General features: G+C 45.1%; 1 protein-coding gene across 1 annotated transcript in view; it reads right to left on the bottom strand.

Annotated features, from left to right (window-relative positions):
* Positions 1-25225, bottom strand: part of sema7a (semaphorin 7A) — a 79677-nt gene that overhangs the window by 1271 nt on the left and 53181 nt on the right. Inside the window, exons 9-12 of the mRNA XM_042327624.1 lie at positions 24598-24706; positions 8686-8881; positions 4578-4693; positions 2998-3143 (exon numbers count right to left, since the gene is read on the bottom strand). Of these exons, the coding sequence (XP_042183558.1) occupies positions 2998-3143; positions 4578-4693; positions 8686-8881; positions 24598-24706 (567 nt within the window). The remainder of the gene's footprint in view (positions 1-2997; positions 3144-4577; positions 4694-8685; positions 8882-24597; positions 24707-25225) is intronic.

Genomic DNA, 25225 nt, shown 5'->3' with positions numbered 1-25225 from the left:
CCGATGACTGTGAAACTATTTTTGGGGTCTAGCCCGGTTACTGTAAAAGACTCGTTCGGGTCTAGGCCAGTTACTGCAAAAGGCTCATTGGGGTCTAGCCCAGTTACTGTAAAATCATTTTTGGGGTCTAAGCCAATTACTGTAAAAGGCTCTTTGGGGTCTAGGCCAGTTACTGTAAAAGGCTTGTTAGGGTCTAGGCTGGTTACTGTAAAAGGCTCTTTGGGGTCTAGGCCAGATATTGTAAAAGGCTCTTTTGGGTCTAGGCCAGTTACTGTAAAAGGTTCTTTGGGGTCTAGGTCAGTTAGTGCAAAGGGCTCGTTGGGCTCTAGGCCAGTTATTGCAAAAGGCTCATTGGGCTCTAGGCCAGTTACTGTAAAAGGCTCTTTGGGCTCTAGGCCAGTTACTGTAAAAGGCTTGTTGGGGTCTAGGCCAGTTACTGTAAAAGGCTTGTTGGGGTCTAGGCCGGTTACTGTAAAAGGCTTGTTGGGGTCTAGGCCAGTTACTGTAAAAGGCTCGTTGGGGTCTAGGCCAGTTACTGTAAAAGGCTCTTTGGGGTCTAGGCCGGTTACTATAAAAGGCTCTTTGGGGTCTAGGTCAGTTACTATAAAAGGCTCTTTGGGGTCAAGGTCAGTTACTGTAAAAGGCTCTTTGGGGTCTAGGTCAGTTCTGTAAAAGGCTCTTTGGGGTCTAGGTCAGTTCTGTAAAAGGCTCTTTGGGGTCTAGTTCAGTTACTGTAAAAGGCTCTTTGGGGTGTAGGCCAGTTACTGTAAAAGGCTCTTTGGGGTCTAGGTCAGTTACTGTAAAAGGCTTGTTAGGATATAGGTCAGTTACTGTAAAAGGCTCTTTGGGGTCTAGGTCAGTTCTGTAAAAGGCTCTTTGGGGTCTAGGTCAGTTCTGTAAAAGGCTCTTTGGGGTCTAGGTCAGTTACTGTAAAAGGCTCTTTGGGGTCTAGGTCAGTTACTGTAAAAGGCTTGTTAGGGTATAGGTCAGTTACTGTAAAAGGCTCATTGGGGTCTAGGTCAGTTCTGTAAAAGGCTCTTTGGGGTCTAGGTCAGTTACTGTAAAAGGCTCTTTTTTATTCTTTTTTTTTTTTACTTCACCTTTATTTAACCAGGTAGGCTAGTTGAGAACAAGTTCCCTTTATTTAACCAGGGAGGCTAGTTGAGAACAAGTTCACTTTATTTAACCAGGGAGGCTAGTTGAGAACAAGTTCCCTTTATTTAACCAGGGAGGCTAGTTGAGAACAAGTTCCCTTTATTTAACCAGGGAGGCTAGTTGAGAACAAGTTCCCTTTATTTAACCAGGTAGGCTAGTTGAGAACAAGTTCCCTTTATTTAACCAGGGAGGCTAGTTGAGAACAAGTTCCCTTTATTTAACCAGGTAAGCTAGTTGAGAACAAGTTCCCTTTATTTAACCAGGTAGGCTAGTTGAGAACAAGTTCCCTTTATTTAACCAGGTAGGCTAGTTGAGAACAAGTTCCCTTTATTTAACCAGGTAGGCTAGTTGAGAACAAGTTCCCTTTATTTAACCAGGTAGGCTAGTTGAGAACAAGTTCCCTTTATTTAACCAGGTAGGCTAGTTGAGAACAAGTTCCCTTTATTTAACCAGGTAGGCTAGTTGAGAACAAGTTCCCTTTATTTAACCAGGTAGGCTAGTTGAGAACAAGTTCTCTTTATTTAACCAGGTAGGCTAGTTGAGAACAAGTTCTCTTTATTTAACCAGGTAGGCTAGTTGAGAACAAGTTCCCTTTATTTAACCAGGTAGGCTAGTTGAGAACAAGTTCCCTTTATTTAACCAGGTAGGCTAGTTGAGAACAAGTTCCCTTTATTTAACCAGGTAGGCTAGTTGAGAACAAGTTCCCTTTATTTAACCAGGTAGGCTAGTTGAGAACAAGTTCCCTTTATTTAACCAGGTAGGCTAGTTGAGAAGAAGTTCCCTTTATTTAACCAGGTAAGCTAGTTGAGAACAAGTTCCCTTTATTTAACCAGGTAAGCTAGTTGAGAACAAGTTCCCTTTATTTAACCAGGTAGGCTAGTTGAGAACAAGTTCCCTTTATTTAACCAGGTAAGCTAGTTGAGAACAAGTTCCCTTTATTTAAATAGGTAGGCTAGTTGAGAACAAGTTCCCTTCATTTAACCAGGTAGGCTAGTTGAGAACAAGTTCCCTTTATTTAACCAGGTAGGCTAGTTGAGAACAAGTTCCCTTCATCTAACCAGGTAGGCTAGTTGAGAACAAGTTCTCATTTACAACGGCGACCTGGCCAAGATAAAGCAAAGCAGTTCGACACATACAACAACACAGAGTTACACATGGAATAAACAAACATACAGTCAATAATACAGTAGAAAGTCTATATACAGTGTGTGCAAATGAGGTAAGATAAGGGAGGTAAGGCAATAAATAGGCCATGGTGGCGAAGTAATTACAATTGGGGTTGACCAGTGAGATATACCTGCTGAAGCGTGTGCTACGGGTGGGTGTTGCTATGGTGACCAGTGAGCTGAGATAAGGCGGGGCTTTACCTAGCAGAGACTTGTAGAATACCTAGAGCCAGTGGGTTTGGCGAATAAATTATGAAGCGAGGGCCAGCCAACGAGAGCATACAGGTCGCAGTGGTGGGTAGTATATGGGGCTTTGGTGACAAAACGGATGGCACTGTGATAGACTGCATCCAATTTGCTGAGTAGAGTGTTGGAAGCTATTTTGTAAATGACATCGCCTTAGTCGAGGATCGGTAGGATGGTCAGTTTTACGAGGGTATGTTTGGCAGCATGAGTGAAGGAGGCTTTGTCATTCATTCTTCTTTCTTTGTCATTCATTCTTTGGCCTGGGAATGTAAAAGGCTCTTTGCGGTCTAAGCCGGTTAATGTAAAAGCACTTTGTGAAAACTGCTTCTGTAAAAAGGGCTTATAAATCCACTTGATTGAAAGACACAGCTTATGGGACAGCCATGCTTGGTCAATTGAGGAGGAGCCAAAGAGGAAACATTAGACTTACGGGATGGTGGGTTTGCACCCAGCCTCTGTCCAGGCGCAGTACGGGTCTCTGGCCAGAACACACACATGACAGGATCCGTTATAGTCCTGACACCTCTGGAGGTCCAGAATGGAGATCTGCTCTGACAAACCCACCACCAGTTTCCTCTGCACATAGACAGAAACATGCTAGTTAATACTAAAACATCCCATCACATATATTTCACATTTGAACAATATCTATCTTAATACCATCAGAGTCTAAGCCCTGTCTTTATTGGGGTTACTGCTATTAGCTTAAACAAACGCTTTCCACAGAGGGGTCATACTAGCGTATAGCCCAAACTGTTTAGATGCCACAGACAGAAGTTGGCAGATCGGCGTTACCGATTTCAGACGAGTCTCCTGACACTTGGGGAGATCGTAAAGTAAAATGGAGAACACCATCGTGAGAGTGTTATCTTTCCAGGGGTCAGTTTGTAGGCTTAAATGTTCAGACGCTACAGACGATATTGTGAGAAGACCCATTTTTGGGATGTCTCATGGTCTGACAAACACAGCTCTGTGACCTTTCACCTCCCGAGTGGCGCAGCAGTCTAAGGAACTGCATCTCAGCGCTATAGGCGTCAGTACAGACCCTGGTTCGATCCTGGGCTGTATCACAACCGGCCGTGATCAGGAGTCCCATAGGGCGGCGGACAATTTGCCCAGTGCTGTGGGAATGTTTTTCAGTGGCAGGGACTGGGAGACTAGTCAGGATTGAGTCAGGATTGAGGGAAAGATGAACAGAGCAAAGTACAGAGAGATCCTTGATGAAAACCTGCTCCAGAGCACTCAGGACCTCAGACTGGGGCGAAGGTTCAACTTCAAACAGGACAATGACCCTAAGCAAACAGCCAAGAAAACGCAGGAGTGGCTTCAGGACAAGTCACTGAATGTCCTTGAGTGGCCCAGCCAGAGCCCAGACTTGGAGAGTCTGGCTGTGTGCTTAGGGTCTCTGGAGAGACCTGAAAATAGCTGTGCAGCGACACTCCCCATCCAACCTGACAGAGCTTGAGAGGATCTGCAGAAAAGAATGGTAGAAACTCCCCAAATACAGGTGTGCCAAGCTCGTAGCGTCATTCCCAAGAAGACTCGAGGCTGTAATCGCTGCCAAAAGTGCTTCAACAAAGTACTGAGTAAAGGGTCTGAATACTTATGTAAATGTGATATTTCCGTTTTTTATTTTTAATACATTTGCAAACATTTCTAAAAAACAGTTTTGCTTGGTCATTATGAGGTATTGCGTGTAGATTGATGAAGAAAAACATGGAGGAAGTGAAGGGGTCTGAATACTTTCAGAATGCACAGTAACCTGATCACATAAACACCACTCTTCTGAATACCACCCTTCTAGTCATATCCAAAATAACTTGATCACAGTACATTTTAGCAATTTATCAGACACTCTTACCCAGAGTGAATTACAGGAGCTATTAAGGTTAATAGAGTACATACATTGACAGATTTTTCACCTATTCTTCTCTGGGATTCGAACCAGCAACCATTCGTTACTGTCCCAACGCTCTTAACGACTAGGCTACCTGCCACCCCTGCCGGTACCTTTCTAGAGTCCAGTTTCATGGATCTGATGACATCAGAGTGGTTGGAGAGATGAGTCTCTGAGATGATGAAAGGTTTGAAACGATCATTTAAGATCTTATGGATCATTCCAGTGTCTGGGGAAGGAGATACAGAAAGTTAAACACTCATTTACAAGTTGAAATAGGCCTGATTGCAGTGCACAGTCATTCATTTACAAGTTGAAATAGGCCTGTTTGCAGAGGCCTGGCAGTAAGTAAGAAGCCTTCCAAGAGCCTTGGCTTGCTCGAGCTGGAAGACACTGAGAAACAGCTTCTATCTCCAGTCCATTAGACTGAATCAGTCACCACTAGCCAGTCTCTATCCAGTACCCTGTCCTGAACCTTAGCCACTGTCACTAGCCAGCCTCTGTCCAGTACCCTGCCCTGAACCTTAGCCATTGTCACTAGCCAGTCTCTGCCCAGTACCCTGCCCTGAACCTTAGCCACTGTCACTAGCCAGCCTCTGTCCAGTACCCTGCCCTGAACCTTAGCCATTGTCACTAGCCAGCCTCTGACCAGTACCCTGCCCTGAACCTTAGCCACTGTTATTAGCCAGCCTCTGTCCAGTACCCTGCCCTGAACCTTAGTCACTGTCACTAGCCAGCCTCTGTCCAGTACCCTGTCCTGAACCTTAGCCACTGTCACTAGCCAGCCTCTGCCCAGACTCTGTCCTGAACCTTAGCCACTGTTACTAGCAAGCCTCTTTCCAGTACCCTGCCCTGAACCTTAGCCACTGTTACTAGCCGGCTACCACCTGGTACTCTACCCTGAACCTTAGTCACTGTCACTAGCCGGCTACCACCCGGTACTCTACCCTGAACCTTAGTCACTGTCACTAGCCGGCTACCACCCGGTACTCTACCCTGAACCTTAGTCACTGTCACTAGCCGGCTACCACCCGGTACTCTACCCTGAACCTTAGTCACTGTCACTAGCCGGCTACCACCCGGTACTCTACCCAGCACCCTAGAGAATGTTGCCCTACGTACATAGAATCATTGAACAAAGATCACTGTAATAATGTTTACATACTGTTTTACCCACGTTATAGGTATATACTGTATTCTAGTCATGGCTCATCCTACTGCCCTGGTTTACTGCCCTGGTATTAATTATCTGGTATTAATGCCCTGGTATTACTGCCCTGGTATTATTATCTGGTATTACTGCCCTGGTATTACTGCCCTGGTATTAATTATCTGGTATTACTGCCCTGGTATTACTGCCCTGGTATTAATGCCCTGGTATTACTGCCCTGGTATTATTATCTGGTATTACTGCCCTGGTATTATTATCTGGCATTAATGCCCTGGTATTACTATCTGGTATTAATACCCTGGTAGTATTATCTGGTATTACTGCCCTGGTATTAATGCCCTGGTATTACTGCCCTGGTATTATTATCTGGTATTACTGCCCTGGTATTATTATCTGGTATTACTGCCCTGGTATTATTATCTGGTATTAATGCCCTGGTATTATTATCTGGTATTAATGCCCTGGTATTATTATCTGGTATTACTGCCCTGGTATTATTATCTGGTATTACTACCCTGGTATTATTAGCTGGTATTACTGCCCTGGTATTATTATCTGGTATTAATGCCCTGGTATTATTATCTGGTATTAACTATCTGGTATTACTGCCCTGGTATTATTATCTGGTATTAATGCCCTGGTATTATTATCTGGTATTAACTATCTGGTATTACTGCCCTGGTAGTATTATCTGATATTAACTATCTGGTATTACTGCCCTGGTAGTATTATCTGGTATTAATTATCTGGTATTACTGCCCTGGTATTACTGCCCTGGTATTATTATCTGGTATTAATTATCTGGTATTACTGCCCTGGTAGTATTATCTGGTATTAATTATCTGGTATTACTGCCCTGGTATTATTATCTGGTATTAATGCCCTGGTATTATTATCTGGTATTACCGCCCTGGTATTACTGCCCTGGTATTAATGCCCTGGTATTACTGCCCTGGTATTATTATCTGGTATTAATGCCCTGGTATTACTGCCCTGGTATTAATTATCTGGTATTACTGCCCTGGTATTATTATCTGGTATTACTGCCCTGGTATTATTATCTGGTATTACTGCCCTGGTATTATTATCTGGTATTACTGCCCTGGTATTATTATCTGGTATTACTGCCCTGGTATTAATGCCCTGGTATTACTGCCCTGGTATTATTATCTGGTATTACTGCCCTGGTATTATTATCTGGTATTAACTATCTGGTATTACTGCCCTGGTAGTATTATCTGGTATTAATTATCTGGTATTACTGCCCTGGTATTATTATCTGGTATTACTGCCCTGGTATTATTATCTGGTATTACTGCCCTGGTATTAATGCCCTGGTATTACTGCCCTGGTATTATTATCTGGTATTACTGCCCTGGTATTATTATCTGATATTAACTATCTGGTATTACTGCCCTGGTAGTATTATCTACTGGTATTACTGCCCTGGTATTAATCTATCTGGTATTACTGCCCTGGTATTAATGCCCTGGTATTACCCTGGTATTAATTATCTGGTATTACTGCCCTGGTATTAATGCCCTGGTATTAATTATCTGGTATTACTGCCCTGGTATTACTACCCTGGTATTAATTATCTGGTATTACTGCCCTGGTATTACTGCCCTGGTATTACTGCCCTGGTATTAATGCCCTGGTATTAATGCCCTGGTATTACTGTCCTGGTATTACTACCCTGGTATTAATTATCTGGTATTAATACCCTGGCATTACTGCCCTGGTATTACTAACCTGGTATTAATTATCTGGTATTAATGCCCTGGTATTACTGCCCTGGTATTACTAACCTGGTATTAATTATCTGGTATTAATGCCCTGGTATTACTGCCCTGGTATTACTAACCTGGTATTAATTATCTGGTATTAATGCCCTGGTATTACTACTCTGGTATTACTGTACAAGCATTACGCTGCACCTGCGATGATATCTCAAATTCTGTGTACATGACCAATAAACTTTGATTTGATAGTGTTTACTCATGGTGTTTACTCATGGTGTTTATTCATAGTGTTTATTCATAGTGTTTATTCATAGTGTTTATTCATAGTGTTTATTCATAGTGTTTATTCATGGGGTTTATTCATGGGGTTTATTCATAGTGTTTATTCATAGTGTTTATTCATAGGGTTTTTCTTCATGGGGTTTCTGTAGCATCAGACAGCTAGTCTTTCGCGGGGCCTGGCCTAACAGCTGGCATTACTAACCTGGTATTAATTATCTGGCCTAACAGCTGGTATTACTAACCTGGTATTAATTATCTGGCCTAACAGCTGGTATTACTAACCTGGTATTAATTATCTGGCCTAACAGCTGGTATTACTAACCTGGTATTAATTATCTGGCCTAACAGCTGGTATTACTAACCTGGTATTAATTATCTGGCCTAACAGCTGGTATTACTAACCTGGTATTAATTATCTGGCCTAACAGCTGGTATTACTAACCTGGTATTAATTATCTGGCCTAACAGCTGGTATTACTAACCTGGTATTAATTATCTGGCCTAACAGCTGGTATTACTAACCTGGTATTAATTATCTGGCCTAACAGGCTGTTAAAGCCGTTGCCGTTGTGTACTTGAGACTCTGAATAACACGTGACTGTGATAAAGACATCATTATACTGATAACAACCATGATGAACAATGGTCACGCTGTGTCTTCATTTCATCATGCTGTTGTTAGAAGAATATTCCAGCACGGCAGGAAATGCAAACGTTTTGCGTATTCAAGGTTTAAAAGGCTTCTAAAGTTTCTAATTTCCACTTTAAAACTTCAGAAGATTTTACAAAAACAATGTATCAACCTCTACCCAAAATAATTCATGAATTATAATCCACACAACAATTCACATTTCCTGTTGCTGCAGGATTATTTTCCTGCTTTGTGAATCTGGCTCAAATTAAGATCCCACATCCGTAGGTCAGCAACAGCACCGAGAGTAGAAAAGGGGTGGATGTTCAACTTGGTGGTATTAAATTTCAACCCAGAGAGTCTATTTCCAGACATGGAGCCCAGACATCACCTACCAGTTGCTAGCAGCAGGACGTTGTGCGTGGTGTAGTCTGCAGCTTGTACTCGGTCCACAACTATCTTGGTGTAGTTATAGTTAGAGATGTAGAATGGGGTGTAGGGCTGGATGGGATGAATCCAGTCTGTCATCTCTGGGTGATCCTTTATCACGTTCACCGTAGCCAACGGCAGGTCTTTACTGTCAGAGACACACTGAGGAGATAAGCAGGAGAAAAGATCTTTACCCAGATAAGCACCCCATTCGATACAAGCCTTTGCCAAATAAGTGAATAAAATCGGAATTTCGCAGGCAAATAATATGAGACATTCATGTCGCTTATCCCAGGACTAAATCTTGCATAGTTTGATCAGATGCATGTTATGTAGTCTGTCCACCAAAGATTACGGAGACATGGGCTGCTGACATGAATATTCCAGCACAACTTCCTATGTTGTGTGGAGTTGGTGTTTACGTTTCTCAATAGGTCACAGGAAATCACTTATAAGTCCAAATAAGGGCATAAAACCTGCTTTTGTTTATACTCCTATAAGTCATTTAACATTTCTTAAAAACACATGTATAAATGTTAACACTCTTACATGTTAAACCATGTATATAAATATGTCTTATGGCATAGATACAAGAAGAAAAAGTCACGTGCTTCCTGGTAAAGGGAGTCAGGAAGCACAGCCGGCCTTAGTCAGACTGTTTTTTGTTTTGTTGTAGCCTATACAACACGTCTTAGTCACATCAGGAACTTAGACAAAACAATACAATATATTGATGCATCCCAAAAGGAAGAGCATGAGGACAGGGTCAGGGTCAGGGTCAGGGTCAGGGACAGGGTCAGGGTCAGGGTCAGGGACAGGGACAGGGTCAGGGACAGGGTCAGGGTCAGGGTCAGGGACAGGGTCAGGGACAGGGTCAGGGTCAGGGTCAGGGTCAGGGACAGGGTCAGGGTCAGGGACAGGGTCAGGGTCAGGGACAGGGTCAGGGACAGGGTCAGGGACTTCAGGGTCAGGGTCAGGGACAGGGTCAGGGACAGGGTCAGGGTCAGGGTCAGGGTCAGGGACAGGGTCAGGGTCAGGGTCAGGGACAGGGTCAGGGTCAGGGACAGGGTCAGGGACAGGGTCAGGGACAGGGTCAGGGTCAGGGACAGGGTCAGGGTCAGGGTCAGGGTCAGGGACAGGGTCAGGGACAGGGTCAGGGTCAGGGTCAGGGTCAGGGACATGGGACAGGGTCAGGGTCAGGGACAGGGTCAGGGTCAGGGTCAGGGTCAGGGTCAGGGACAGGGTCAGGGTCAGGGTCAGGGTCAGGGTCAGGGACAGGGTCAGGGTCAGGGACAGGGTCAGGGTCAGGGACAGGGTCAGGGTCAGGGTCAGGGACAGGGTCAGGGTCAGGGACAGGGTCAGGGTCAGGGACAGGGTCAGGGTCAGGGTCAGGGTCAGGGACAGGGTCAGGGTCAGGGACAGGGTCAGGGACAGGGTCAGGGGGTCAGGGTCAGGGTCAGGGACAGGGTCAGGGTCAGGGACAGGGTCAGGGTCAGGGACAGGGGACAGGGTCAGGGTCAGGGTCAGGGACAGGGTCAGGGTCAGGGTCAGGGTCAGGGTCAGGGACAGGGTCAGGGACAGGGACAGGGTCAGGGTCAGGGACAGGGTCAGGGTCAGGGACAGGGTCAGGGTCAGGGTCAGGGACAGGGTCAGGGACAGGGTCAGGGTCAGGGTCAGGGACAGGGTCAGGGTCAGGGTCAGGGTCAGGGACAGGGTCAGGGTCAGGGTCAGGGACAGGGTCAGGGTCAGGGACAGGGTCAGGGTCAGGGACAGGGACAGGGTCAGGGTCAGGGTCAGGGACAGGGTCAGGGTCAGGGACAGGGTCAGGGTCAGGGACAGGGTCAGGGTCAGGGTCAGGGACAGGGTCAGGGACAGGGTCAGGGTCAGGGTCAGGGTCAGGGACAGGGTCAGGGACAGGGTCAGGGTCAGGGTCAGGGTCAGGGTCAGGGTCAGGGACAGGGTCAGGGTCAGGGACAGGGTCAGGGTCAGGGTCAGGGTCAGGGACAGGGTCAGGGTCAGGGACAGGGTCAGGGACAGGGTCAGGGTCAGGGTCAGGGTCAGGGTCAGGGTCAGGGACAGGGTCAGGGTCAGGGACAGGGTCAGGGTCAGGGTCAGGGTCAGGGTCAGGGTCAGGGTGGAGGAAAAACAGATTGAGGAAGTTGTTCAGACAATAAACCACCGAACAGAAACCTGACTACACACATACACCTGCAGGGTCTCAGTAGTGGTAGAAATCACATGTTGGTCACATACACGTATTTAGCAGATGTTATTGCGGGTGTAGTGAAATGCTTGTGTTCCTAGCTCCAACAGTATAGTAGTATCTAACAATTCACCACAACACACACATATCTCAAAGTATAAGAATGGAATTAAGAAATATATATTAGGACCAGCAATGTAGGAGTGGCATTGACTAAAATACTGTAGAATAGAAAACAGTACATACAGTGCCTTGCGAAAGTATTCGGCCCCCTTGAACTTTGCGACCTTTTGCCACATTTCAGGCTTCAAACATAAAGATATAAAACTGTATTTTTTTGTGAAGAATCAACAACAAGTGGGACACAATCATGAAGTGGAACGACATTTATTGGATATTTCAAACTTTTTTAACAAATCAAAAACTGAAAAATTGGGCATGCAAAATTATTCAGCCCCCTTAAGTTAATACTTTGTAGCGCCACCTTTTGCTGTGATTACAGCTGTTAAGTCGCTTGGGGTATGTCTCTATCAGTTTTGCACATTTTTTCCCATTCCTCCTTGCAAAACAGCTCGAGCTCAGTGAGGTTGGATGGAGAGCATTTGTGAACAGCAGTTTTCAGTTCTTTCCACAGATTCTCGATTGGATTCAGATCTGGACTTTGACTTGGCCATTCTAACACCTGGATATGTTTATTTTTGAACCATTCCATTGTAGATTTTGCTTTATGTTTTGGATCATTGTCTTGTTGGAAGACAAATCTCCGTCCCAGGCTCAGGTCTTTTGCAGACTCCATCAGGTTTTCTTCCAGAATGGTCCTGTATTTGGCTCCATCCATCTTCCCATCAATTTTAACCATCTTCCCTGTCCCTGCTGAAGAAAAGCAGGCCCAAACCATGATGCTGCCACCACCATGTTTGATAGTGGGGATGGTGTGTTCAGGGTGATGAGCTGTGTTGCTTTTACACCAAACATAACGTTTTGCATGGTTGCCAAAAAGTTCAATTTTGGTTTCATCTGACCAGAGTACCTTCTTCCACATGTTTGGTGTGTCTCCCAGGTGGCTTGTGGCAAACTTTAAACGACACTTTTTGTCTTTAAGAAATGGCTTTCTTCTTGCCACTCTTCCATAAAGGCCAGATTTGTGCAATATACGACTGATTGTTGTCCTATGGACAGAGTCTCCCACCTCAGCTGTAGATCTCTGCAGTTCATCCAGAGTGATCATGGGCCTCTTGGCTGCATCTCTGATCAGTCTTATCCTTGTATGAGCTGAAAGTTTAGAGGGACGGCCAGGTCTTGGTAGATTTGCAGTGGTCTGATACTCCTTCCATTTCAATATTATCGCTTGCACAGTGCTCCTTGGGATGTTTAAAGCTTGGGAAATCTTTTTGTATCCAAATCCGGCTTTAAACTTCTTCACAACAGTATCTCGGACCTGCCTGGTGTGTTCCTTGATCTTCATAATGCTCTCTGCGCTTTTAACGGACCTCTGAGACTATCACAGTGCAGGTGCATTTATACGGAGACTTGATTACACACAGGTTGATTGTATTTATCATCATTAGTCATTTAGGTCAACATTGGATCATTCAGAGATCCTCACTGAACTTCTGGAGAGAGTTTGCTGCACTGAAAGTAAAGGGGCTGAATAATTCTGCACGCCCAATTTTTCAGTTTTTGATTTGTTAAAAAAGTTTGAAATATCCAATAAATGTTGTTCCACTTCATGATTGTGTCCCACTTGTTGTTGATTCTTCACAAAAAAATACAGTTTTATATCTTTATGTTTGAAGCCTGAAATGTGGCAAAAGGTCGCAAAGTTCAAGGGGGCCGAATACTTTCGCAAGGCACTGTACATATGAAATGAGTAAAGCAGGATGTAAACATTATTAAAGTGACCAGTGTTCCGTTATTAAAGTGACCAGTGTTCCATTATTAAAGTGACCAGTGTTCCATTATTAAAGTGACTAGTGTTCCGTTATTAAAGTGACTAGTGTTCCGTTATTAAAGTGACTAGTGTTCCATTATTGAAGTGACTAGTGTTCCATTATTAAAGTGACCAGTGTTCCGTTATTAAAGTGACCAGTGTTCCATTATTAAAGTGACCAGTGTTCCATTATTAAAGTGACCAGTGTTCCATTATTGAAGTGACCAGTGTTCCATTATTAAAGTGACCAGTGTTCCATTATTAAAGGGACCAGTGTTCCGTTATTAAAGTGACTAGTGTTCCATTATTAAAGTGACTAGTGTTCCATTATTAAAGTGACCAGTGTTCCATTATTAAAGTGACCAGTGTTCCATTATTAAAGTGACCAGTGTTTTGTTATTAAAGTGACTAGTGTTCCATTATTAAAGTGACTAGTGTTCCGTTATTAAAGGGACCAGTGTTCCATTATTAAAGGGACCAGTGTTCCATTATTAAAGGGACCAGTGTTCCGTTATTAAAGTGACTAGTGTTCCATTATTAAAGTGACCAGTGTTCCATTATTAAAGTGACTAGTGTTCCATTATTAAAGTGACCAGTGATTCCATGTCTATGTATATAGGGCAGCAGCCTCTAAGGTGCAGGGTTGAGTAACCGGGTGGTAGCCGGCTAGTGATGGCTATTTAACAGTCTGATGGCCTTGAGATAGAAGCTATTTTTCAGTCTCTCGGTCCCAGCTTTGATGCACCTGTAATGACCTCGCCTTCTGGATGATAGCGGGGTGAACAGGCAGGGGCTCGGGTGGTTGTTGTCCTTGATGATCTGTTTGGCCTTCCTGTGACATCGGGTGGTTGTTGTCCTTGATGATCTGTATGGCCTTCCTGTGACATCGGGTGGTTGTTGTCCTTGATGATCTGTATGGCCTTCCTGTGACATCGGGTGGTTGTTGTCCTTGATGATCTGTATGGCCTTCCTGTGACATCGGGTGGTTGTTGTCCTTGATGATCTGTTTGGCCTTCCTGTGACATCGGGTGGTTGTTGTCCTTGATGATCTGTTTGGCCTTCCTGTGACATCGGGTGGTTGTTGTCCTTGATGATCTGTATGGCCTTCCTGTGACATCGGGTGCTGTACAGTCGTGTCCAAAAGTTTTGAAATGACACAAATATTAATTTCCACAAAGGTTCCTGCTTCAGTGTCTTTAGATAATTTTGTCTGATGTTACAATGGAATACTGAAGTGTAATTATAAGCATTTCATAAGTGTCAAAGGCTTTTATTGACAATTACATGAAGTTGATGCAAAGAGTCAATATTTTCAGTGTTGACCCTTCTTTTTCAAGACCTCTGCAATCCGCCCTGGCATGCTGTCAATTAACTTCTGGGCCACATCCTGACTGATGGCAGCCCATTCTTGCATAATCAATGCTTGGAGTTTGTCAGAATTTGTGGGGTTTTGTTTGTCCACCCGCCTCTTGAGGAATGAAGTTAATCCCATTGAAGTTCTCAATGGGATTAAGGTCTGGGGAGTTTACTGGCTATGGTCCCTAATTATTGATGTTTTGTTCTCCGAGCCACTTAGTTATCACTTTTGCCTTATGGCAAGGTGCTCCATCATGCTGGAAAAGGCATTGTTCGTCGCCAAACTGTTCCTGGATGGTTGGGAGAAGTTGCTTTCGGAGGATTTGTTGGTACCATTCTTTATTCATGGCTGTGTTCTTAGGCAAAATTGTGAGTGAGCCCACTCCCTTGGCTGAGCAGCAACCCCACACATGAATGGTCTCAGGATGCTTTACTGTTGGCATGAGACAGGACTGATGGTAGCGTTCACCTTGTCTTCTCCGGACAAGCTTTTTTCCGGATGCCCCAAACAATCGGAAAGGGGATTCATCAGCGAAAATGACTTTACCCCAGTCCTGAGCAGTCCAATCCCTGTACCTTTTGCAGAATATCAGTCTGTCCCTGATGTTTTTCCTGGAGAGAAGTGGCTTCTTTGCTGCCATCCTCCAAAAGTCTTCGCCTCACTGTGCGTGCAGATGCACTCACAACTGCCTGCTGCCATTCCTGAGCAAGCTCTGTACTGGTGGTGCCCCGATCCCGCAGCTGAATCAACTTTAGGAGACATTCCTGGCGCTTGCTGGACGTTCTTGGGCGCCATGAAGCCTTCTTCACAACAATTGAACCACTCTCCTTGAAGTTCTTGATGATCCGATAAATGGTTGATTTAGGTGCAATATTACTGGCAGCAATATCCTCCATCCTAGCTGGAGGGGTGCTCTCATCTTATCTACCAACATAGACAGGGCTCTAACTCCTTTAGCTCCACAATGAAATAGGGTGCAGGCCAGGCAGCAGGCTGTTAGCCAGCCTGCTAGCATAGTGGAGTCTGCCACTAGCACAGTCAGTGTAGTCAGCTCAGCTATCACCATTGAGACCGTGTCTGTGCCTCGACCTAGGTTGGTCAAAACTAAACATGGCGGTGTTCGCCTTAGCAATCTCACTAGGATAAAGACCACCTCCATTCCTGTCATTATTGAAAGAGATCATGATACATCACATCTCAAAATAGGGCTACTTAATGTTAGATCCCTTACTTCAAAGGCAATTATAGTCAATGAACTAATCACTGACCATAATCTTGATGTGATTGGCCTGACTGAAACATGGCTTAAGCCTGATGAATTTACTGTGTTAAATGAGGCCTCACCTCCTGGCTACACTAGTGAACACATCCCCCGTGCATCCCGCAAAGGCGGAGGTGTTGCTAACATTTATGATAGCAAATTTCAATTTACAAAAAAGAAGAAGACGTTTTTGTCTTTTGAGCTTCTAGTCATGAAATCTATGCAGCCTACTCAATCCCTTTTTATAGCTACTGTTTACAGGCCTCCTGGGCCATATACAGCGTTCCTGACTGAGTTCCCTGAATTCCTATCGGACCTTGTAGTCATAGCAGATAATATTCTAATCTTTGGTGACTTTAATATTCACATGGAAAAGTCCACAGACCCACTCCAAAAGGCTTTCGGAGCCATCATCGACTCAGTGGGTTTTGTCCAACATGTCTCTGGACCCACTCACTGTCACAGTCATACGCTGGACCTAGTTTTGTCCCATGGAATAAAAGTTGTGGATCTTAATGTTTTTCCTCATAATCATGGACTATCGGACCACTATTTTATTACGTTTGCAATTGCAACAAATAATCTGCTCAGACCCCAACCAAGGAACATCAAAAGTCGTGCTATAAATTCACAGACAACACAAAGATTCCTTGATGTCCTTCCAGATTCCCTCTTGTCTACCCAAGGACGCCAGAGGACAAAAATCAGTTAACCACCTAACCGAGGAACTCAATTTAACCTTGCGCAATACCCTAGATGCAGTTGCACCCCTAAAAACTAAAAACATTTCTCATAAGAAACTAGCTCCCTGGTACACAGAAAATACCCGAGCTCTGAAGCAAGCTTCCAGAAAATTGGAACGGAAATGGCGCCACACCAAACTGGAAGTCTTCCGACTAGCTTGGAAAGACAGTACCGTGCAGTACCGTAGAGCCCTTACTGCTGCTCGATCATCCTATTTTTCTAACTTAATTGAGGAAAATAAGAACAATCCGAAATTCCTTTTTGATACTGTCGCAAAGCTAACTAAAAAGCAGCATTCCCCAAGAGAGGATGACTTTCACTTTAGCAGTGATAAATTCATGAACTTCTTTGAGGAAAAGATTATGATTATTAGAAAGCAAATTACGGACTCCTCTTTAAATCTGCGTATTCCTTCAAAGCTCAGTTGTCCTGAGTCTGCACAACTCTCCCAGGACCTAGGATCAAGAGAGACGCTCAAGTGTTTTAGTACTATATCTCTTGACACAATGATGAAAATAATCATGGCCTCTAAACCTTCAAGCTGCATACAAATCAAATCAAATTTTATTTGTCACATACACATGGTTAGCAGATGTTAATGCGAGTGTAGCGAAATGCTTGTGCTTCTAGTTCCGACAATGCAGTAGTAACGAACAAGTAATCTAACTAACAATTCCAAAAAAACTACTGTCTTATACACAGTGTAAGGGGATAAGGAATATGTACATAAGGATATATGAATGAGTGATGGTACAGAGCAGCATAGGCAAGATACAGTAGATGATATCGAGTACAGTATATACATATGAGATGAGTATGTAAACCAAGTGGCATAGTTAAAGTGGCTAGTGATACATGTATTACATAAGGATGCAGTCGATGATATAGAGTACAGTATCTACGTATGCATATGAGATGAATAATGTAGGGTAAGTAACATTATATAAGGTAGCATTGTTTAAAGTGGCTAGTGATATATTTACATCATTTCCCATCAATTCCCATTATTAAAGTGGCTGGAGTAGAGTAAGTGTCATTGACAGTGTGTTGGCAGTAGCCACTCAATGTTAGTGGTGGCTGTTTAACAGTCTGATGGCCTTGAGATAGAAGCTGTTTTTCAGTCTCTCGGTCCCCGCTTTGATGCACCTGTACTGACCTCGCCTTCTGGATGACAGCGGGGTGAACAGGCAGTGGCTCGGGTGGATGATGTCCTACTGGACCCTATTCCAACTAAACTACTGAAAGAGCTGCTTCCTGTGCTTGGCCCTCCTATGTTGAACATAATAAACGTCTCTCTATCCACCGGATGTGTACCAAACTCACTAAAAGTGGCAGTAATAAAGCCTCTCTTGAAAAAGCCAAACCTTGACCCAGAAAATATAAAAAACTATAGGCCTATATCGAATCTTCCATTCCTCTCAAAATTTTTAGAAAAGGCTGTTGCGCAACAACTTACTGCCTTCCTGAAGACAAACAATGTATACGAAATGCTTCAGTCTGGTTTTAGACCCCATCGTAGCACTGAGACGGCACTTGTGAAGGTGGTAAATGACATTTTAATAATGGCATCGGACCGAGGCTCTGCATCTGTCCTCGTGCTCCTAGACCTTAGTGCTGCTTTTGATACCATCGATCACCACATTCTTTTGGAGAGATTGGAAACCCAAATTGGTCTACACGGACAAGTTCTGGCCAGGTTTAGATCTTATCTGTCGGAAAGATATCAGTTTGTCTCTATGAATGGTTTGTCCTCTGACAAATCAACTGTAAATTTCGGTGTTCCTCAAGGTTCCGTTTTGGGACCACTATTGTTTTCACTATATATTTTACCTCTTGGGGATGTTATTCGAAAACATAATGTTAACTTTCACTGCTATGCGGATGACACACAGCTGTACATTTCAATGAAACAAGGTGAAGCCCCAAAATTGCCCTTGCTAGAAGCATGTGTTTCAGACATAAGGAAGTGGATGGCTGCAAACTTTCTACTTTTAAACTCGGACAAAACAGAGATGCTTGTTCTAGGTCCCAAGAAACAAAGAGATCTTCTGTTGAATCTGACAATTAATCTTAATGGTTGTACAGTCGTCTCAAATAAAACTGTGAAGGACCTCGGCGTTACTCTGGACCCTGATCTCTCTTTTGAAGAACATATCAAGACCATTTCAAGGACAGCTTTTTTCCATCTACGTAACATTGCAAAAATCAGAAACTTTCTGTCCAAAAATGATGCAGAAAAATTAATCCACGCTTTTGTCACTTCTAGGTTAGACTACTGCAATGCTCTACTTTCCGGCCACCCGGATAAAGCACTAAATAAACTTCAGTTAGTACTAAATACGGCTGCTCGAATTCTGACTAGAACCAAAGAATTTGATCATATTACTCCAGTGCTAGCCTCTCTACACTGGCTTCCTGTCAAAGCAAGGGCTGATTTCAAGGTTTTACTGCTAACCTACAAAGCATTACATGGGCTTGCTCCTACCTATCTCTCTGATTTGGTCCTGCCGTACATACCTACACGTACGCTACGGTCACAAGACGCAGGCCTCCTAATTGTCCCTAGAATTTCTAAGCAAACAGCTGGAGGCAGGGCTTTCTCCTATAGAGCTCCATTTTTATGGAACGGTCTGCCTACCCATGTCAGAGACGCAAACTCGGTCTCAACCTTTAAGTCCTTACTGAAGATCTCTTCAGTGGGTCATATGATTGAGTGTAGTCTGGCCCAGGAGTGGGAAGGTGAACGGAAAGGCTCTGGAGCAACGAACCGCCCTTGCTGTCTCTGCCTGGCCGGTTCCCCTCTTCCCACTGAGATTCTCTGCCTCTAACCCTATTACAGGGGCTGAGTCACTGGCTTACTGGGGCTCTCTCTTGCCGTCCCTGGAAGGGGTGCGTCACCTGAGTGGGTTGATTCACTGATGTGGTCATCCTGTCTGGGATGGCGCCCCCTTGGGTTGTGCCATGGCGGAGTTCTTTGTGGGCTATACTCAGCCTTGTCTCAGGATGGTAAGTTGGTGGTTGAAGATATCCCTCTAGTGGTGTGGGGGCTGTGCTTTGGCAAAGTGGGTGGGGTTATATCCTTCCTGTTTGGCCCTGTCTGGGGTGTCCTCGGATGGGGCCACAGTGTCTCCTGACCCCTCCTGTCTCAGCCTCCAGTATTTATGCTGCAGTAGTTAATGTGTCGGGGGGCTAGGGTCCGTTTGTTATATCTGGAGTACCTCTCCTGTCCTATTCGGTGTCCTGTGTGAATCTAAGTGTGCGTTCTCTAATTCTCTCTTTCTCTCTCTCTCTCTCTCTCTCTCTCTCTCTCTCTCGGAGGACCTGAGCCCTAGGACCATGCCCCAGGACTACCTGACATGATGACTCCTTGCTGTCCCCAGTCCACCTGGCCGTGCTGCTGCTCCAGTTTCAACTGTTCTGCCTTATTATTATACGACCATGCTGGTCATTTATGAACATTTGAACATCTTGGCCATGTTCTGTTATAATCTCCACCCGGCACAGCCAGAAGAGGACTGGCCACCCCTTAGCCATGTTCTATTGGCCACTTACCACACCCACTTTGGCCATATTGCTTAATTATACAATGTCCCATATTATATTCAACAATAGTGGTGGCATGTATGGTAATCTCTCTTCTTATTTTTTTTAAGTAAATTTATGGATCTGAATGAATTTAAAAACACCACTTCCAGCACCATAACTATTTATCCTAAAATATGTTTCACTGAGGGAAGAATGAAAATTGGTTGATTCCATGCCAGCATGGCCCGAAAACATTTTTGGTATCACAGATTGTTCTGGGAATTGTCACATAAAAACAAAACAAAAAACATAATTAACTTAATCTCACATAATTGACTTTTTACTGGTAACCATGTTAGTGTGAAGTCTGGTAAACCATTTATATTTACAGCTAGCAGATCCCATTTCCTGGTGGGGGAGAGAGAAAGAGACTAGTGAGGTGGGGGAGAGGGGAAGAGAGTGGTGAGGTGGGGGGAGGGGAAGATAGTGGGGGTGGGGGAGAGGGGAAGAGAGTGGTGAGGTGGGGGAGAGGGGAAGAGACTAGTGGGGGGGGAGAGGGGAAGAGAGTGGTGAGGTGGGGGAGAGAGATAGGAAGGGGAAGAGTGGTGAGGTGGGGGAGAGAGGAAGAGAGAGGGGAAGAGCGGGGGTGGGGGAGAGGGGAAGAGACTGGTGAGGTGGGGGAGAGGGGAAGGGGGTGAAGAGAGTGGGGGAGGGGAAGATAGTGGGGTGGGGGAGAGGGGAAGAGACTGGTGAGGTGGGGGAGAGGGGAAGGGGGTGAAGAGGGGAGTGGGTGAGAGGGGAAGAGACTGGTGAGGTGGGGGAGAGGGAAAGAGAGTGGTGAGGTGGGGGAGAGGGAAGAGAGCGGGGGAGGGGAAGAGACTGGGGGTGGGGGAGAGGGGAAGAGACTGGTGAGGTGGGGGAGAGGGGAAGAGAGTGGGGGAGAGGGGAAGGGGAGGTGGGGGAGGGGAAGAGAGAGAGGGGAAGAGACTGGGGAGAGGGGAAGAGAGTGGTGAGGGGGGGAGAGGGGAAGAGAGTGGTGAGGTGGGGGAGGGGGGGGGGGAAGAGAGTGGTGAGGTGGGGGAGAGGGGAAGAGAGTGGTGAGGTGCTGCTCCAGTTTCAACTGTTCTGCCTTATTATTATTCGACCATGCTGGTCATTTATGAACATTTGAACATCTTGGCCATGTTCTGTTATAATCTCCACCCGGCACAGCCAGAAGATGACTGGCCACCCCACATATGCTCTCTCTAATTCTCTCTTTCTTTCTCTCTCTCGGAGGACCTGAGCCCTAGGACCATGCCCCAGGACTACCTGACATGATGACTCCTTGCTGTCCCCAGTCCACCTGGCCGTGCTGCTGCTCCAGTTTCAACTGTTCTGCCTTATTATTATTTGACCATGCTGGTCATTTATGAACATTTGAACATCTTGGCCATGTTCTGTTATAATCTCCACCCGGCACAGCCAGAAGAGGACTGGCCACCCCTCTGGTTCCTCTCTAGGTTTCTTCCTAGGTTTTGGCCTTTCTAGGGAGTTTTTCCTAGCCACCGTGCTTCTACACCTGCATTGCTTGCTGTTTGGGGTTTTAGGCTGGGTTTCTGTACAGCACTTTGAGATATCAGCTGATGTACGAAGGGCTATATAAATAAATTTGATTTGATTTGATCCTTGCCTGTGAAGCCCTTTTTGTGCAAAGCAATGATGACGGCACGAGTTTCCTTGCAGGTAACCATGGTTGACAGAGGAAGAACACTGATTCCAAGCACCCCCCTCCTTTTGAGGCTTCCAGTCTGTTATTCGAACTCAATCAGCATGACAGTTTGATCTCCAGCAGCCTTGTCCTCGTCAACACTCACACCTGTGTTAACGAGAGAATCACTGACATGTCAGCTGGTCCTTTTGTAGCAAGGCTGAAATGCAGTGGAAATGTTTTTGGGGGATTCAGTTCATTTGCATGGCAAAGAGGGACTTAGCAATTAATTGCAATTCATCTGATCACTCTTCATAACATTCTGGAGTATATACAAATTGCCATTATACAAATTGAGGCAGCAGACTTTGGGAAAAATAATATTTGTGTCATTCTCAAAACTTTTGGCTATGACTGTATGTGTCCTCGAGGGCAGGTAGTTTGCACCCAGTGTTGTGTTGGGCAGACTGCACCACCCTCTGGAGAGCCCTGCGGTTGCGGGTGGTGCAGTTGCCGTTGCAAGCGGTGATACAGCCAGATAGGATGCTCTCAATTGTGCATCTGTAAAAGTTTGTGAGGGTTTAAGGTGCCAAACCAAATTTCAGGTGCTATTGCACCTTCTTCCCCACACTGTCTGTGTGGGTGGACTATTTCATTTTGTCAGTGATGTGTACGCCGAGGAACTTGAAGCTTTCCACCATCTCCACTACTGTCCCATCGATGTGGATAGGGGGATGCACCCTCTGCTGTTTCCTGAAGTCCACGATCATCTCCTTTGTTTTGTTGACGTTAAGTGCGAGGTTATTTTTCTGGCACTACACTCCGAGAGCCCTCACCTCCTCCCTGTAGGCTGTCTCGTCATTGTTTGGCAAGCCTACTACTGTTGTGTCGTCTGCAAATGTTGGAGACGACACACCCATTGAGTTGGAGGTGTGCAAGGCCACTCAGTCATGGGTGAACAGGGAGTACAGGAGAGGGCTGAGCACACACCCCTGTGGGGCCCCAGTGTTGAGAATCAGCGAAGTGGAGGTGTTGTTTTCTACCTTCACCAACTGGGGGTGGCCTGTCAGGAAGTCCAGGACCCAGTTGCACAGGGCGGGGTTCAGACCCAGGTCCTCAAGCTTAATGATGAGCTTGGAAGGTACTATAGTGTTGAATGCTGAGATATGGTCAATGAACAGCATTCTTACATAGGTATTCCTCTTGTCCAGATGGGATAGGCCAGTGTGCAGTGAGACGGTGATTGCATTGTCTGTGGATCTATTGGGGTGGTAATCAAATTGAAGTGGGTGTAGGGTGTCAGGTAAGGTAGAGGTAATATGATCCTTGACTAGTCTCTCAAAGCACTTCCTGATGACAGAAGTGAGGGGTGATAGTGATAGCCATTTAGTTCAGTTATCTTTGCCTTCTTGGGAACAGGAACAATGGTGGCCATCTTGAAGCATGTGGGGACATCAGACTTGGATAGGGAGAGATTGAATATGTCCGTAAACACACCGGCCAGCTGGTCTGCGCATGCTCTGAGGATGCGGCTTGGGATGCCGTCTGGGCCGGCAGCCTTGTGAGGGTTAACACGCTTAAATGTCTTACTCACGTCTGCCACAGAGAAGGCGAGCCTACATTCCTTGGTAAGGAGCCGCGTAGGTGGCACTGTGTTATCCTCAAAGCGGGCGAAGAAAATGTTTAGCTTATCCGGAAGCAAGACATCGGTGTCCGTGACGTAGCTGGTTGGTTTTCTTTTGGTAGTCCGTGATTGTCTGTAGACCCTGCCACATATGTCTCGTGTCTGAGCCGTTATTAAAGTGCGACTTTGTCTCTATTCTGACATTTTGCCTGTTTGATTGCCTTGCGGAGGGAAAAACTACACTGTTTGTATTCAACCATATTCCCAGTCACCTTGTCATGGTGGTTCGCGCTTTCAGTTGCGAATGCTGCCATCTATCCACAGTTTCTGGTAGGTTTTAATAGTCACAGTGGGTACAGCATCACCTATACACTTCCGGATAAACTCACTTATCGGTGTATTTGTCAATAATAAAGAAGCTACCCAGAATATATATATATATATATCCCAGTCCGTGTGATCAAAACAATCTTGAAGCTTGGATTTCGATTGGTCAGACCAGTGTTGGATAGTCATTAGGACGGGTCCTTCTTGTTTGAGTTTCTGCCTATAGGAAGGGAGGATCAAAATGGAGTCGTGGTCAGATTTGCTATTCTGGGTAGCTTCAGAGAATATTATTGACGAATACACCGATAAGTGAGTTTATCCGGAAGTGTATAGGTGATGTTGTACCCACTGTGACTATTAAAACCTACCAGAAACTGTGGATAGAGTAGCAGTGTTCTAATGTTTTACCAGAGCGAGTACTACAGTCAAGGTGTTGGTAGGACTCTAATGTTTTAACAGAGCGAGTACTACAGTCAAGGTGTTGGTAGAACTTAGGTAGCGTTTTCCTCATATTAGCTTTCTTGAAATCCCCAGCTACTATAAATGCGGCCTCAGGATATGTGGTTGCTTTAATGCTGTTGTCAGGCACAATCTACTCAACAGGCGCAGCACATACAGGCAACTATGAGTCACACAGTTGAAGATATTATGTGTCATGACTGTAGCAGCCACAGCCCCAGCCCCAGCCCCAGCCCCAGCCCCAGCCCCAGCCCCAGCCACAGCCCCAGCCCCAGCCCCAGCTATTGAAAGACATGTGGAAACTGTAGAGCTCCATGGTTCCATGCTTTAGTCAGCTGTACAGGCCAGGGGGTCCAGCTTTAGGTTGTGTCCCAAATGCCATCCTATTCCCTATGTAGTGCACTACCTTTGACCAGGGCTATGGAAAGTAGTGCGCAATATAGGGAATAGGGTGGAATAGGGTGCCATTTGGGACACATCCCATGTTTCCCTTTGTCTGTGGAATACTGATGTTCCTATAAGGCGCACAGAGACACATTTTCCCCCTATTCCCCCTGGAATAATGAGTCTCAAATTTTCCTTTATTTTCAGTCACTTGTTAGTTATGGTCCACATGACACTGGCTGAAATATGTCTGATTCTTTAAGTTAAGAAGACAACAGACTCCTTTGTTAACGAGAGCAGAGATGTACATGCAGCTGCAGAATAGAACATATGTCTATTGTCCTGGAAGATGTAAAATAGTCAGAATTCCTTACTGTTCCAGGTCTTGGGTTGGGAATGTCCTTACTGTATCCCCTGAAGGGAGAGTTCTGGAATATCCTGTCGATCTCTTCCATGGAGTAGACACAGACAGCTGTGCCATTCCTATTGGTGGAGAGAACAGGTTAGACTCAGGTTAGATTGTTCATCTTCATCTTCAAATCAAATCCAATTTTATTAATCACATGTGCCGAATACAACAGGTGTAGTAGACCTTACAGTGAAATGCTGAATACAACAGGTGTAGTAGACCTTACAGTGAAATGCTGAATACAACAGGTGTAGTAGACCTTACAGTGAAATGCTGAATACAACAGGTGTAGTAGACCTTACAGTGAAATGCTGAATACAACAGGTGTAGTAGACCGTACAGTGAAATGCTGAATACAACAGGTGTAGTAGACCTTACAGTGAAATGCTGAATACAACAGGTGTAGTAGACCTTACAGTGAAATGCTGAATACAACAGGTGTAGTAGACCTTACAGTGAAATGCTGAATACAACAGGTGTAGTAGACCTTACAGTGAAATGCTGAATACAACAGGTGTAGTAGACCTTACAGTGGAATGCTGAATACAACAGGTGTAGTAGACCTCACAGTGGAATGCTTACTTACGAACCCC

This window comes from Oncorhynchus tshawytscha, linkage group LG01, assembly GCF_018296145.1.
Source record: "Oncorhynchus tshawytscha isolate Ot180627B linkage group LG01, Otsh_v2.0, whole genome shotgun sequence".
Taxonomy (NCBI): domain Eukaryota; kingdom Metazoa; phylum Chordata; class Actinopteri; order Salmoniformes; family Salmonidae; genus Oncorhynchus; species Oncorhynchus tshawytscha.
The sequence above is the reverse complement of the archived record's forward strand: the minus strand, read 5'-3'. Positions and strand labels throughout refer to the sequence as shown.